The 13657-nt window shown below is 45.6% G+C and overlaps 3 protein-coding genes across 3 annotated transcripts; 2 read left to right on the top strand and 1 right to left on the bottom strand.

Moving 5' to 3' along the window:
• The first annotated feature begins 2757 nt into the window (after positions 1-2757).
• Positions 2758-7081, top strand: LOC120668454 (probable beta-1,3-galactosyltransferase 2). Its single transcript, XM_039948171.1, has 11 exons — positions 2758-3392; positions 4002-4098; positions 4260-4321; positions 4419-4630; positions 4725-4788; positions 5298-5370; positions 5506-5626; positions 5929-6016; positions 6103-6228; positions 6327-6436; positions 6603-7081. Exons 1-11 carry the CDS (start codon positions 3286-3288, stop codon positions 6749-6751), a joined length of 1209 nt encoding a protein of 402 aa, XP_039804105.1. The 5' UTR covers positions 2758-3285; the 3' UTR covers positions 6752-7081.
• A 1988-nt stretch (positions 7082-9069) lies between these two features.
• Positions 9070-9805, top strand: LOC120668456. Its single transcript, XM_039948173.1, has one exon. The coding sequence runs from the start codon at positions 9198-9200 to the stop codon at positions 9600-9602; it is 405 nt and encodes a 134-aa protein (XP_039804107.1). The 5' UTR covers positions 9070-9197; the 3' UTR covers positions 9603-9805.
• Positions 9806-9956: 151 nt separating this feature from the next.
• LOC120668455 lies at positions 9957-13531 on the bottom strand. The gene is made up of 6 exons (XM_039948172.1): positions 13184-13531; positions 12474-12601; positions 11616-11785; positions 11441-11518; positions 10706-10850; positions 9957-10610 (listed from the first exon to the last, which is right to left on the bottom strand). The coding sequence occupies exons 1-6, from the start codon at positions 13293-13295 to the stop codon at positions 10305-10307; spliced, it is 939 nt and encodes a 312-aa protein (XP_039804106.1). The 5' UTR covers positions 13296-13531; the 3' UTR covers positions 9957-10304.
• Between the last annotated feature and the right edge of the window lie 126 nt (positions 13532-13657).

The following is a 13657-nucleotide window of genomic DNA, read 5'->3' on the forward strand; positions in this document are numbered from 1 at the left end:
GGCGGCGGCGGCCCGCTCCTTCGCGGCCGCGGCGGTCTCGGCTTCAGCGTCGGCGGCGCGCTGAAGGGCAGCGGCGCGCGCGGCTTGGGCGGAGGTGGCGGCCGCCTTCTCCTAGGCGGCTGCATCGGCGGCTGCTTTGGCGGCGGCGTCCGCCTGCTGCTTGGCGGCTTCGGCCTGCGCGGCGCCAGGGGAGGAGGGGGCAGCCATGGCTAGGGTTTGGGGCGTAACACAGCAGAGCTGGTGTGCAGGGAAGGTGGGCGCGGCACGGCGGGAGGCCGGCGCGTGAGCGCTGCACGGCGAGGTGTTGGCGCGCTAGGGCAGCGGAAGACGAATCGGGAAGAAGACCAGCACTCGTGATACCATGAAAGCAAATATGGCACGGGAAATTGGTGATTGATTAACGAGAGTACATGTGGTACATTATATAGGCAAGGATCGGTATATAGGGTTTATAGAACACACCCAATCAACGGAGATCCTTGCCTAATCGAGAGATCAATTACCATAACCCATCTAACAGCCCTAGCCGCCTAGGCTGGGCGCCAAGGCCCAAAGGCCGGCCCACTATAAGCCTTGCTAACAGTTTAGATCCAAAGTTTTTACACCCCAAAACATCACATCGAATGTTTAGACAAATGCATGGAGTACTAAATGAAATCTATTTACAAAAATTTTTGCATTGATAGACTGTAAATCGCGAGACGAATCTAATGAGCTTACTTAATCCATGATTTGCAACAGTAATACTATAGTAACTATCCGCTAATTATGGATTAATTATAAATTAATTACCATCATTAGATTCGTCTCACAATTTACAACCCATCTGTGCAAAAAGTTTTGTAAATAGACTTCGTTTAGTACTTCAAATTAGCAAGATTCCGGTCCCAAAATTTTTGGGCCCATCATCTAAACACGGCCTTAGCTAGGAGCATAGGACTACAAAGTCCATGTGAGTATGTCGTAAGAGGAGGGTTCAGCAGCGTTTACATGGGAGAAAAATAACAATAATTTTGTAGTGGTTTACATATTGGAGCAAAAAATAGAACATTAGGCCTCAGCGACCTTCTTGTCTTGTCGTGGTAGTCTATAGCTCCAGAGAGACGAGTTTCTTCCTTGCAACTCAGCAGCAAGCGTAGGAGACGGTTCTCGGTTTATATAGACCACATCATGCCTGTGTTTCCACCGTTGCCAAGCACATAGGGCCTGTTTGGATGAAGGCCTGACTCAGGCAGCTGCTGCCAAGCAGCGATTTTGACCCCAGGGTACGAAATCGAGGGCCTGTATAAGCTGCTTGGCACAGGCAACTTTCCCAGGGTGCCATCCAAATAAGCTCATAGTAGCAGAAAGGTTTGGTACGGTTGAGTTGGTACCCCTACTGGCCTCTTGAGTAACCAGAATTGTGTCACCGACGCTACACTACTACAAAAACTGATTAACGACAACCTTTTGTTAGAGCTACGCGGGCACAAAAAATAATTGTCTCTGTTAATACCCATCATTATAATAGAGGTGGTCATGTCTTATTAACCGAGGCGGTTGAAGAAACCATATCACAAAATCGATTAACAGAGGCGGTCATCGTAAATGCGACCGCCTCTATTAATACTCATATTTTCTGAGGCAGTTTACTTATATGAGCCCGTCTCCGTTAAAAAACCGGACCCAATAAATTCAAATAGTCCGATTCTTCCACCAAACCCTAACCCTTTCTCTCTTCCTCTTTCTCCCTCCCTCCCCTCGCGCGCCACTCAAGGCCCGCCGGCTCCCCATCAGCATGACAAAAAAAAAACAAACACGTAGAACCCACCTAGATGTATAATTATTAAAATGTATCCATAGATTCGGACCCACGTAGGGCCCTGTGAGGGGCACATGCCCCCTCCAACGCATTTCTTCAAAACGAGCGCTACAACAATTAAATCTACCTACCTACGAAGAACATGGAATGCATCCATGAACTCTTAAAAGGCAAACATATAATTTTGAAGCATGTGTCATAATTAAAAGTTGATGATGACAACTTGTCATTTTAACTTGATCTTGATTGTTAACACATGAGTGAGGGATAATATATAATGTGTGGATTGTCGACATAAACTCTTATGTGGTGGTGAGTTAAGGTCGGGAGAGAGAACCAAAAGAATAGAATACATATCATTACTGCAAGCCACAAGAAACTGTCGATTTTGTATCAGGTATGCCTGAGGTTATGCATAGGAGGCCAGAGATTTTTAATACTGATTAACTGATGCTAAAAATATATAGTCTATACTTTTAATTAATGACACACCGGCTCATGCAACTACTATCAAATTGTGTATTTGAAAATTACGACAATTATTCTTTTCAAAAAAATTACGGCAACTAGAAACCAACTGTAACTTCTAAACTTCACGAACAAATAGAGATAGAGTCGGTAGAAGGTTTGATGCTTAGATACGCGGCAACCGGAAATGATGGCCAAAATGAGCATGTGTTCGTAGAACAAATGTTGTTTCGATAACCCTTTCATTATTGACTAGTGATGCTACAGTAATTATCTGCTAATTATAAATTAATTAGAATTATTAGATTCGTCTCGCGATATACAATCCATCCGCGCAAAAAAATTATAAATAAATTTTATTTAATACTTCAAATTAGTAAAATTTTCTTCCAAAATTTTTGAAAAAAATGATCTAAACACGGGCTAAGTGCAGCTCCCGACCCGTTCCCATTTGGATGGAGTCAACCTCCGACATGACATCACCGGCCGACGAGCAGAAGCGAAGCGCGCGCCCAGGAACGAGGTCGAGGAGACGACGATGTGCGGCGGCGGAAGGCGGCGGCGTACGGGGAAGCGAGATCCGCCTGCCCGATCCGGCCCGTGAACGGGAACGTCCTGGCATTCTGTACTGCGCCCAGCTGCTACGCCGTCCGAACTCTGAATCCGACGCGCGCCCTCCACCGATACGTCCACCAGAAAGCTCCAGCACCACCGCCAGCAAGCGAGCGAGGCGGAGCCTTCCATTAATTTACTCGCGGCAGGGCAGCCGGGCTGTACTGTGCCCTGCAGTGTCGGTGGCCGCCCCCCTCCCGCGCACATGGGCCTCATGGGGGAGGGTGGACTGTGGTGGCGCGCTCCCGGATTAAAGAATCCAGGACACGGATGGCTTGCTCGCCCCAACTCCCCCTCCTTCCTGGCCGTCCTGCTGCGGGAGCTGAGCGGAGGAAGGGGACGAGGAGCGGGCGGTGGCGGTCGTCGCTGCTGCTGCTTCTGGTGGCAGTGCGGCGGCGGCGGCCATGAGCTGGAGGAGGGGAGGCGGCGCCGGCGCGGATGGCGTGGCCAGGAGGTGGGTGCTGCTGCTCTGCGTCGGGAGCTTCTGCCTCGGCCTGCTCTTCACCAACAGGTACTCAATCACCTGTTGCTCCATGGGATTCGACCGGCTCCCAAGTGTTCTTACATCTTAGGATGCATAATGTGGGGGGAAGATCTGTGGATTTGTGGTCAACTTGCCTCTGCAATTCGGGGGAGGGAAGTAGGTAGGTTGGTTGGATCATACTGTTTAGCTCAACTCCTGAGTAGCATAGCAGCACTTCATTTGCATGAATTCCATGAGAGCGTTGCTAATTCGTGGATTGGGCGGGCTCAGTCATGGCTTCAAGCTTCAAGAATTCATTACGTTCAAAAAAAAAACTTCAAGAATTCAGACCCTGCAGCGTTACTGTGTTGGCTTGTTCGTTGACCTATTGAGCCTGAGCCCTGTGCGTCAGCGACCCTGCACATTTGGATTTTGCAATCGAATTGTTGAGTGCTGACGCCTAAACCAGAGATGGGGTTAGGCAATCGAATTGTCTGGTGCAATTGAATCGCAGGCACGTTTTGCTTCAATCCGATCATATTAATCGCTAATCGGCTTGGTTTCACTCTGATTGCAGCATGTGAATTCTTTCTGAACTATTTTTTAGTAGTGATTTCGCCAAATGTATGTGTACTTGATTGTGACTGTTTTCTCCAGGATGTGGACATTGCCTGAAGCAAGTGAGATAGCTATACCAAATGAAAGGAAGGGGAAAGAGTCTGAGCTTATGGCTGGAGACTGTAGTATACGAAAAGTATTTACTCTCGTCTCAGTTAGTTCTTGAAAGTATTTCAACATTAAAATGTAACTTTATGCCTCGTAACTATCGAATGAGCTACCTGCTATCAACATTCGAAACCCTGGTGTCATGTGGCCGATTGATCCTGATCAAAATTTATGCACTTATGTTACCAGGTTCAAGGAAAACGCGATTACGGTGACATGCTACATATGTCAGATACTCACCATGATGCACAGTATGTGATGATCATACGTATCTCCTTTCTGTTTCCTGTGATTCAGGTAAGCTTCAAGGAAGTTGTTTCTAATTGGTGTTGAACTGGCTTCTTGTAGGACTTTAGATAAGACCATAGCAAACTTGGAGACAGAACTCTCTGCCGCAAGGACTCTACAAGATTCTTTTCTCAATGGATCTCCAGTGTCAGAAGAGTACAAGGCTTCTGAGTCTACCGGTAGGCGCAAGTACCTTATGGTGATAGGTATCAATACTGCTTTTAGCAGCCGCAAGAGAAGGGATTCTATCCGCAACACCTGGATGCCTCAAGGTTTATTTCACAATGATTTCCCCTGAGTTCCCCATTCGTTCTTGATGCACTTGATGGTATGAAATATTGACAGTGAATTAATACTTAAAACCAGGAGAAATGAGGAAAAAGCTGGAGGAAGAGAAGGGGATCATAATTCGTTTTGTTATTGGTCACAGGTGTGCAACATCTCTCTTTTTGGTATAGATTCCATTGAATTTTCTCCATTAACTTACATAGGTTGTTGATTGCATGCATGATGCTTTCGCTTTGGCATACAAGATTTTATCTCGACATCATCGCAGTTGATAGTGGTGGTCCCTATCATGCACTATAGATATAACACTACAGCAGGAAGAAATCCAATTTATTACACATTGTACCTTGCAAAAACCTCTTTATTTGAACCACAATATCCTTTTTTACTATCTTTCAAGTGACTTAGCTTTGATAGCATATAAACTCAAAAAGCTTCTACCGAATATGCCAAATCAGCAAAATATGACATACTATGAGGAACATGATCAATAACAAATTAATCTCCGACTTAGGGAAACATCCTCTTACCTTTTGTGCCCAGCCTAAAACTTTGTTCAATTTTTTTTCTTTGTTTCACTCAAATAAATGTTTTCGATTTTATGTTGTTGTCAGCACAGGGAAGTGATACTTATCTATGCTTTTCTTTCAGTGCTATTTCTGGTGGAATTGTCGATAGAGCAATTGAGGCAGAGGATAAGAAACATGGAGACTTCATGAGGCTTGTAAGATACCACTTTATCTGCACTTACAGATACTTGATGCCTCATTCCCTTCTAGATCCACATGTAGTTTTGAAGCCATTATTACTTCCTATATGTTTTTTGCTCTAATTTTATCCATTTGCCCTTGAATTATAGGATCATGTGGAGGGATACCTTGAACTTTCGGGCAAAACAAGGACATACTTTGCAACAGCTGTTGCTTTATGGGATGCTAACTTCTATGTGAAGGTTGACGACGACGTGCATGTTAATATAGGTATTAAATTTTGGTCCAATGCCTTTTATCATTCTTAAGGTTGGGGCAGTGTGGTTACTATCAGTTGGTTCCAAGGTTCAATGAGGCCATTATTGTTGTCCTTTTGCTACCTGAAAATACTTCCTATGATAGGATAAGTATTTGAATGCTGATCTGAACTTTAAGTTTGATGTTGCCTAATCTGTTAATTCCAAGGGAACAAAGGAAAGTTTGTCAAGTTTTAAGACTGGTTGCGCTCCCAGCAATTGTCTTCTTATGTTCAGCAACACTCTGTTCCTAACATGAAAATTTTATGTTTGCAGCAACACTTGGAAATATCTTATCCAAACATATTTTGAAGCCCAGGGTATATATTGGATGCATGAAGTCTGGCCCTGTCCTATCTGACAAGTAAGTAAATGAAAAATAGTCTCTTTAATTTGTTACTTGTTCTACATGCTTTCACTAACTTGTTATATGTGATTGCTGCTGTCCAGGGATGTCAGATACTATGAACCTGAGCACTGGAAGTTCGGGGAAGTGGGTAACAAATATTTTCGACATGCCACCGGTCAACTATATGCCATTTCAAAAGATTTGGCAACCTACATATCAATAAACAAGTGAGATTCTACCTAGCCTTTCTGGAAAGCTAGCACCACTTAATCCTATTGCATGCCAGTTAGTACTAACCTCATCTCTGCTAATTCAATAATGGCAGGCATGTTTTGCACAAGTACATCAACGAAGATGTTTCTTTGGGATCTTGGTTGATAGGGTTAGATGTTGAGCATATTGATGACCGCAGACTATGCTGCGGCACTCCACCTGGTGAGTTTCTGTCACTCTGTCATCAGAATGAGTTCAGATTGACAGTCCGATTTACTCAAGGATTTACGTTACTTGCTCAAAAACTACAGCTGCAGTTACTAGGAAAAGTAATAATATCCCTTCTCATGCCAAATTTGCATCGTGAATTGATTGCTTGTTACCGCAGATTGCGAATGGAAAGCTCAGGCAGGGAACACCTGCGCAGCCTCGTTTGATTGGAAGTGCAGTGGTATCTGCAACTCTGTGCAGAACATCTGGGGTGTTCATAAGAAGTGTTCAGAAGGTGAAAAGGCACTGTTAACTGCCTCGTTCTAATCAAAGCAAGTAATCTCCGATTGAATTGAGATCTAAAGGGGACCATCGGCAAGACTGGAATGCGCTCTGTTGTGTACTTAGGTGTACATTGTGCAGAAAATGTCTGATTCATTTGTAGGCCTGTAACTAGCTAGATGCAGTTTAGGATTGGGCAACACTGCTGGAGCGGACCGGGATTTTACTCAGCGTCCGCTGGTGCCAATCGAGGATTTCTGAGGGGTGTAGAGCTGATTGATTCTTTTGTCTTGCTCCTATTTGGGTGGCCATTTTTGTAGACCTGATAAAAAGTACTAATATATTGCAGAACAGTGGTTCCGTGTTCTTTATTCAGTTGCATCTGATTTTGGTGTTCCGTCTGGTTATTATCACATAATAATACCAAAAAAATCCGCTTAAAATGAACATACTATATTCGAGCATTTCTACCCTTGGCACACCTTTTCCTCTTGGCATCCCTTTACTGTCTTCTTCAATTTTTGAAATGCGCGGGAGTGCTGCGCCAAGCCCAAAACAAATGGGCACTCTTTTGATCGGAGCGCCCCATTCTTCAATTGCAATGCATCATTTCAGTGTTTTTAAAAGGAAGTTTAAAAAGGAATACAGAGGCGCTCCTCAAGTGTACGTGTCAAGTGTTTTTTTTTTCTCGAGGGGTATGTACGTGTCAAGTGTTTTTTTAGGGGTATGTACGTGTCAAGTAGGGCGTCCTCGAACTCGAAGATCGGATCGGCTTACAGCCGCGCCTTTCCTGGCCCACACGCTGACACACCAAGTCGAGTGAACCCCCTTCCGCGTGGAGGGTTTTACATGTATACCATTACAGAAGATGGTCTCAACGTCCATACCACTAAAAAATTTGGTGACATCTCTATATCATCGTGTTTTTCGTTTTGACGTCTATACCATTACATCCACCATCCGTTAGAAGTTAACAGATCTAGAGCTCTGACATGTGCGCCTAACCTAGGAAAATGACCATTTTACCCTTGCATCAAATACTATCCTCCCAACTCTTCTCACGGGCACCACATCCACACATCTCACGCGCACCACCTCCACATTCCATGCCGCCGCCCCCATCCCACGCCGCCGCCGCCGGTTAGGCCGCCGGCCCCGCCCCTCTCCTCCCCTCCCTTCCGGATTCGCCTCGCCGCGGGGTGGGCCGCGCGTTGGGGGCGCGCGCGCACGGGGCCTGCGCGGCCTCTGGATTCGCCTCGCCGCGGGGCCTACGTGGGGGCCACGCACGACTGCTTCGTCGACGCGTACCTGGAGCTTCGGCTCGCGCGGAACCTCACGTTCGCGTTCGACCGGTTCGACGGCAACGCCGAGGCCGTCGTGGCCACGGACGGCATCATCTTCGAGGTGTTCGGCAAGGGCGACTTCCACGCCAGTTCCGAGGCGCTGCTGGAGGCCACCGGCGAGAAGCGGCGGTGGACGTACTACAAGCTGCTCGGCGTCTACCTCAGGAAGCAGCACAGGAGAAACCAAGTCTTCTGGAACTACTGAAGCTGATCAGTTAAGTAATAGGGCACTAGCAGTAGTCTGTGTTGGAATCAACATTGTAAATACAGTTATTAAAATGTGCTTGTAATCAAATTCAAAATGTGAAAAGAGTTTGGTTGGAGCATTCGGAGATTAAGATTTACTCACAAAAATATGGATTTATATTCACATCGACAATTTTGCGCATTTACTCACAAAAACCAAGTGTTTTCCTGTTAGCAGAGATCACACTAGATATGAAGACATGACATGATGATGCTGTCCAAATGATGGATAAAAAATATATTTTTATTTGTGTTGTCTAAATATAATTTATTTGTGCAAGAATTAAAAAATATATCGTATTGCAAAGCATATTACATTTTTGCGTGGAATGCCATGGAGTGGCATGGAGGACAAAAAAAAATTTAGTCATGTACTCAAACGTTGGAAGCAAAATAGAATAGCATGGAGAGTAAATCATTTTTTGGGCACCCAAGGGCGGCATCATGGACCTTTTACAGCTCTATTAGCATCTGTTACCCTCCAATTCATTTATGATGGTACAGACGTCAAAATAAAAAAAACACGATGATATAAAAGTGTCACCAAATTTTTTAATGATATAGACGTCGTTATCATTTTTTATAATGCTATACATGTAAAACCGTCCTCCGCATGCCTTCCTCGCCGCGTTGCCGCCTTGCCGGCGTGACGCCTAAGCCTCCCTGTCCCTGACACCCTTCCATTTTTTCGGTTTTCCAATCTCCCTCCGATTCATCGCCCTCCGCTCTCTTCCCGCCCGGCCTCGTTTTCGTTTCCCTCCACCATAAAACCCCCCTACTTCTCCCTCCCCGGCGCTCCCCACCACCTACCAAATCCGCGCTCAATTCCAAATCTCCCTCCCGCTTTTCCCACCGCTCCCCATCCCGATCCACTCCCCTCCGTCCACGCGCGCCCGCCGCCCATGGACCGCCGCCTCCGGTCCCCGGCGCACCGACCGCCGGCCCCGCGCGCGGACCAGCGCCAGCGCGGCGGCGCCAGCCCGCACCGCTTCCTCCGCCCGGGCGCCCTCGCGCGGCTCCGCGACTCCAAGGTCCTCGCCCGCTCCCTCCGCTGCGCCGCGCGGGCGCCGCTCCCGCCGCCGTCCTCATCCTCGCCTCCCCGCTCGCCCGCGCCTGCGGCGCCCGCGGGTGACGGCGTCCCGTGCTTCCTAGGCCCCGCCGCGCGCGTGATGCGGTACCCGCTGCGGAAGAAGCTCGCCGCGGCGCGGGGCGTGGTGTTCCTGCCCCCGCCGGAGGCCGCCGAGGCCTTCTTCGTGGACGCGCTCGCGTCGCCGCCGCCGTCGTCGGACCTCGTCGCCGCGCGCTGAGGGGTGCTCGGCGCTCGGTGCGCTCGTAGCTTGTGTAGGCGTTAATTAGATGGTGTGCAGACGGATCGGGTCGTGTTTCTAGCTTCTTGTAGGAATCTGGACAAGGAATATCCAAGATCTGATGCTCCGGTGTGTACAATATACAACTTTGCAATTCCCTCTCGTGCATTGATTTCGTTCCTGGCAGCAATTCACAGGAATCACGTCATCTGTATTCAAGAAACTTGCGTGCTGGCACTTAACATGAATCGGGTCGTCATGTTCAACAAATCAGATTAGGCAATTTGCAAGTATCGCTTCATTCAGATTCAATAGAAAACCAATCAACATGATCACATATCGGGCTAGTGGCAATTCACTCGAATGACCTTATATGTTCTTGTCAAGGAAAACTTTCCTTCCATTTTGGTGTATTCACAATTCACATTTTTCGTACATGATAGGGTAAAAGCTACCCCTGCTTGCCAATACAAAATTGTGTTTATATTATACCTTGTTTGACAAGATCAAACATCTCTCCAATCTCCTTTGTTTGACAAAACTATTGAGATACATACAACACCAAAAACATGCAAAGCAAAGCAGAGTTCCGCATCAGCTCTTGCGCAGATTTCTGCTTGCTTGAGCAGCAAGTGCGATCGACCTGGCATCTATATCATTCATCATGTTGTCCCTTTCAGCGCGGCGCCTCTGCTGCCTTTCTCACTTGGCTCTCTTGGGCGCCAGCCTTGCTTCCCTCTCCACATAGGTGAGTCGGAACCTCTCTGCTATCGGTATTTCAGGTGGAGCATTAGGATTTGACGAAGCAACAGGTCTTCGAGGGGCAGCAGAAACCGCCCAAGTTTTGGGGTCAATATCCTCAACTACGGAATGGTCAAGTGGTACGCTTGCCAATGCTTCAACTGGGACTCTGGATCCAGAGAGGTCATAAGGCGATGGCTGTGGGTTGATTGTAACACGAGGGCATTCGGCAGCTAGAGTTTCCTTTGAGTTATCATATATCCTTGGCTGCAAGCGAAAAGATTAAACACAAGACATGCATTAGTAAATTGTGAATACACAACATATCATTGTTAGAGATGAAGTGAACTTTGCAAGCATACCCAAACAAGCCATCTTAAAGACTCTGCACCACCTCCTATATCTAGTGTATCAAGTTCCTCCCACGAGTCCTCTTCAAGAGTATTTAATTTGGGTTTCAAGATATTCAAGCACCTCCTCGCAGTGAATTCACTCCTTGGACAGCCTCTGCAATCATGGGATTTAAACTCTTTTTAGTCAACAATGGAATGCCATATGATTTGCCAAAGTAAAAGAAAATTTTCACACAAGGATACTTGCTATTTTTTTTTTGAGGGGTAGGATACTTGCTATTCACTAGCATAATCTGGAATGCTGAAATAGACTTGTGCACACATGATCAAATATGCAATATGTGTACCCATAATTTTCAGTATCATAAATTAATGATTTAGAAGATGAGTTCACAAAAGGAAACCATTTATTGTAGTTGTCTATGAAGAGCCACCAAATTTTCAGTACCAGGCATCACATGTCCAGATGTCATGATTTCATCAAATATCAACCACTGCAGGTCTTACCATACTAGGTAAATCAAGATGCGGATATTGGAAAAGTCGTGCTTAAACATGAATAACCTAACACAAAATGGTATAGGCCTAAGGTTAATTTAATCTCAAACATGTCAATAACAAGGGCTCACACCAAGATCTTCATACTTGACCTATTCACAACAAAATTGGAGGCAAAATCATGAAGGCACAAATTTGAGATTGATCAACACTAAGGTTGCACATGCAATTTGTTGGAAGTCATACCCACATCTCAATATCTCCAAGGATGGGCTGTGGCACACAATTTCAGAAACACCAGCAGTAGTAATTTTTTCGCAGCGACTGCATGAGAAGATAACCATAAATGAGATGGATTCACTCATTGAAGTGTTTGTTCAACCTCTATTAAGTAATAACTCATGCAACAACAAAACCTTACCTAATATCAATAGCGCGTAAATTACTACAAACATTTGCCACAGTAGCTAAACCAACATCAGTTACATCAGAACCAGATATATCTAGGATCTCCCAGGAGCATTCAGCAAGAGAAGTCAAAACTTCATCATTCAGTAGTCTTCTTCTCCTCGCAATAGAAAGAATTGCCAACTGTATCATACAAGAAACTCAATTATCACTGTAACAGTAGATATCAGTATATTGCATGTCAATATGTGAACTAAATCAAACAATAATTGTTACTGGACTAGGCCTCTTCAAAACCTTAAAAATACATTGATGCATAATTCAGATTGATTTACTATTAGCTGTTGTTACAAGGTCATAAAACTAAAGAGCCTCGGGGCAGGTCACATCACGTCAACCTTATAATCAACAGTTTCTTCCTTCTACTGGTCCTAGTAGCAATTCCTATCTGGATTTTGCAAGTGTTTCCAACACTAAGTTACATTTGTGCCTTCTATCTATTATATGCTATTTGCATAAGAAGATTCGAATTCATCAGCAAGAAAAAAGAAAGAAAAAAAATGTAGATTTCTCACTTCTAGTTGTTGTTTAAACAAGAGTTACAACTTACACGTACAAAAAAGAGGAAAATCCTGTAAACCAAATTAATCAGTGTTGCAAGCCATCAGATCAACTAGAATTAACTACAAGAATGTGTACTTTCTTTTTGTCAGACAAAGAACTCTGCCACATCAATGAATTGTGCTACATTGTACAAACTAAAAAGTGTACTCTATCTAATGACAAAAAAGCTTACATACACATTTTAATCTGGCAGCATGGCAAGGGTGCATCAATAGAAAACCAAACAAAAAGTTCTGTTTATGGATACCTTAATGTGGGGTGGAAAGTAGGCAGCGAATTCAGAAATCTCAGTGATGATATCTTCAAGATGCTGACCAAGGGTGCCAAGGCACAAGCTCACCAATTTCCGAGGTTTAGCCTTCTTTGAGAAAGAATCTGAAGTAGTTACAATTTGCACATGAATACTGGAGATAATGTATGCATTTACAAGGACAATTGGATATGGAAGATTCAATCATTCCAGTCTGCACTATCAAACAGTTTGATAGCAAGCGCGTCATTCAATCTTTTCAAAGAAACAAAATTCATTCTCTGTTCAATAGAAATTAACTGTGGTATCCCTCAAAAAAAGAAATTAACTGTGGTATTCCTCAAGAAAAGAAATTAACTGTGGTATGTAACTTCTTGGCAGTATACCAGAACAAATATGTTAGCAGAATGATCAAAGTGAAGCACACAACACCAATTGAGCAAACTAAAGCCAATCGACCCCTTCACAGAGAATATTTCCACACTGTTTTATCACACTAGAAAGCTCTCAACTCATCCTTTACATCTTTCGCTTTGCAGGAGATACTAGCTCACTAAATCGATCATGGCAGCTGTAATCTGCCCTAACCAACACAAAATTCAGCTGACCACTCTTCATTTTGTTTTTCTAAATCACTTGAGAGACACAAGCACGGTTAATTACCCCGCATACGAGATGGATTAGGAGGAACAAGAACCGGAGCTTACAGAAGGATGCCGACGGTACGAAGCTCTTGGGCTTCGGGTTCTGGCGCGGCGTGACTCGGACATCGCTGAGCGACGCAGCCAGCTCGGCGACCACCGATTTCCCCTTGTCCATCCAGCCCCGTGGGGTCAGATCAAGGGCAGCCGGCGGGTCCTCGAGGCAGGGCGCGGGAGCGTACGGGACCGGACGCCGCGGCAGCAAGGTGGGCGCGGGCGAAGATGGCGGTGGCGCGCGAGCCGGTCGGGATGGGGCGCAGCCTGCCGAGCAGGGTAGCGAGGCACTAGGAGGTCGGCGACGGCGAGTGGGCGGGCGTTGGTCGGGCACGGTCGGCCGCCGAAATGGGAGAGAGAGGTCGTCAATTTCGGTCGGTCCCCTAATTCTTTATTATTTTTTACTCGAGTTAAACTAATGGGCTCGGATTATCTAATTTTTGGCCTTCTACATAAAAAGGTTGAACTTTCAATTCCAAGTGTGAA

Source organism: Panicum virgatum, chromosome 4N (genome assembly GCF_016808335.1).
Source record: "Panicum virgatum strain AP13 chromosome 4N, P.virgatum_v5, whole genome shotgun sequence".
Classification (NCBI taxonomy): Eukaryota; Viridiplantae; Streptophyta; class Magnoliopsida; order Poales; family Poaceae; genus Panicum; species Panicum virgatum.

What these genes read in the sequence shown, in the direction of transcription:
- LOC120668454 (XM_039948171.1), top strand. Translation starts at nt 3,286, where the DNA reads ATGAGCTGGAGGAGGGGAGGCGGCGCCGGCGCGGATGGCGTGGCCAGG. An exon ending in GGCCTGCTCTTCACCAACAG is followed by an intron (nt 3,393 to 4,001) that starts GTACTCAATCAC and finishes TGTTTTCTCCAG; the next exon opens with GATGTGGACATTGCCTGAAG. An exon ending in GATACTCACCATGATGCACA is followed by an intron (nt 4,322 to 4,418) that starts GTATGTGATGAT and finishes GGCTTCTTGTAG; the next exon opens with GACTTTAGATAAGACCATAG.
- LOC120668456 (XM_039948173.1), top strand. Translation starts at nt 9,198, where the DNA reads ATGGACCGCCGCCTCCGGTCCCCGGCGCACCGACCGCCGGCCCCGCGC.
- LOC120668455 (XM_039948172.1), bottom strand. Translation starts at nt 13,295, where the DNA reads ATGGACAAGGGGAAATCGGTGGTCGCCGAGCTGGCTGCGTCGCTCAGC. An exon ending in CGTACCGTCGGCATCCTTCT is followed by an intron (nt 12,602 to 13,183) that starts GTAAGCTCCGGT and finishes TAACTACTTCAG; the next exon opens with ATTCTTTCTCAAAGAAGGCT. An exon ending in ACTTTCCACCCCACATTAAG is followed by an intron (nt 11,786 to 12,473) that starts GTATCCATAAAC and finishes TGTATGATACAG; the next exon opens with TTGGCAATTCTTTCTATTGC.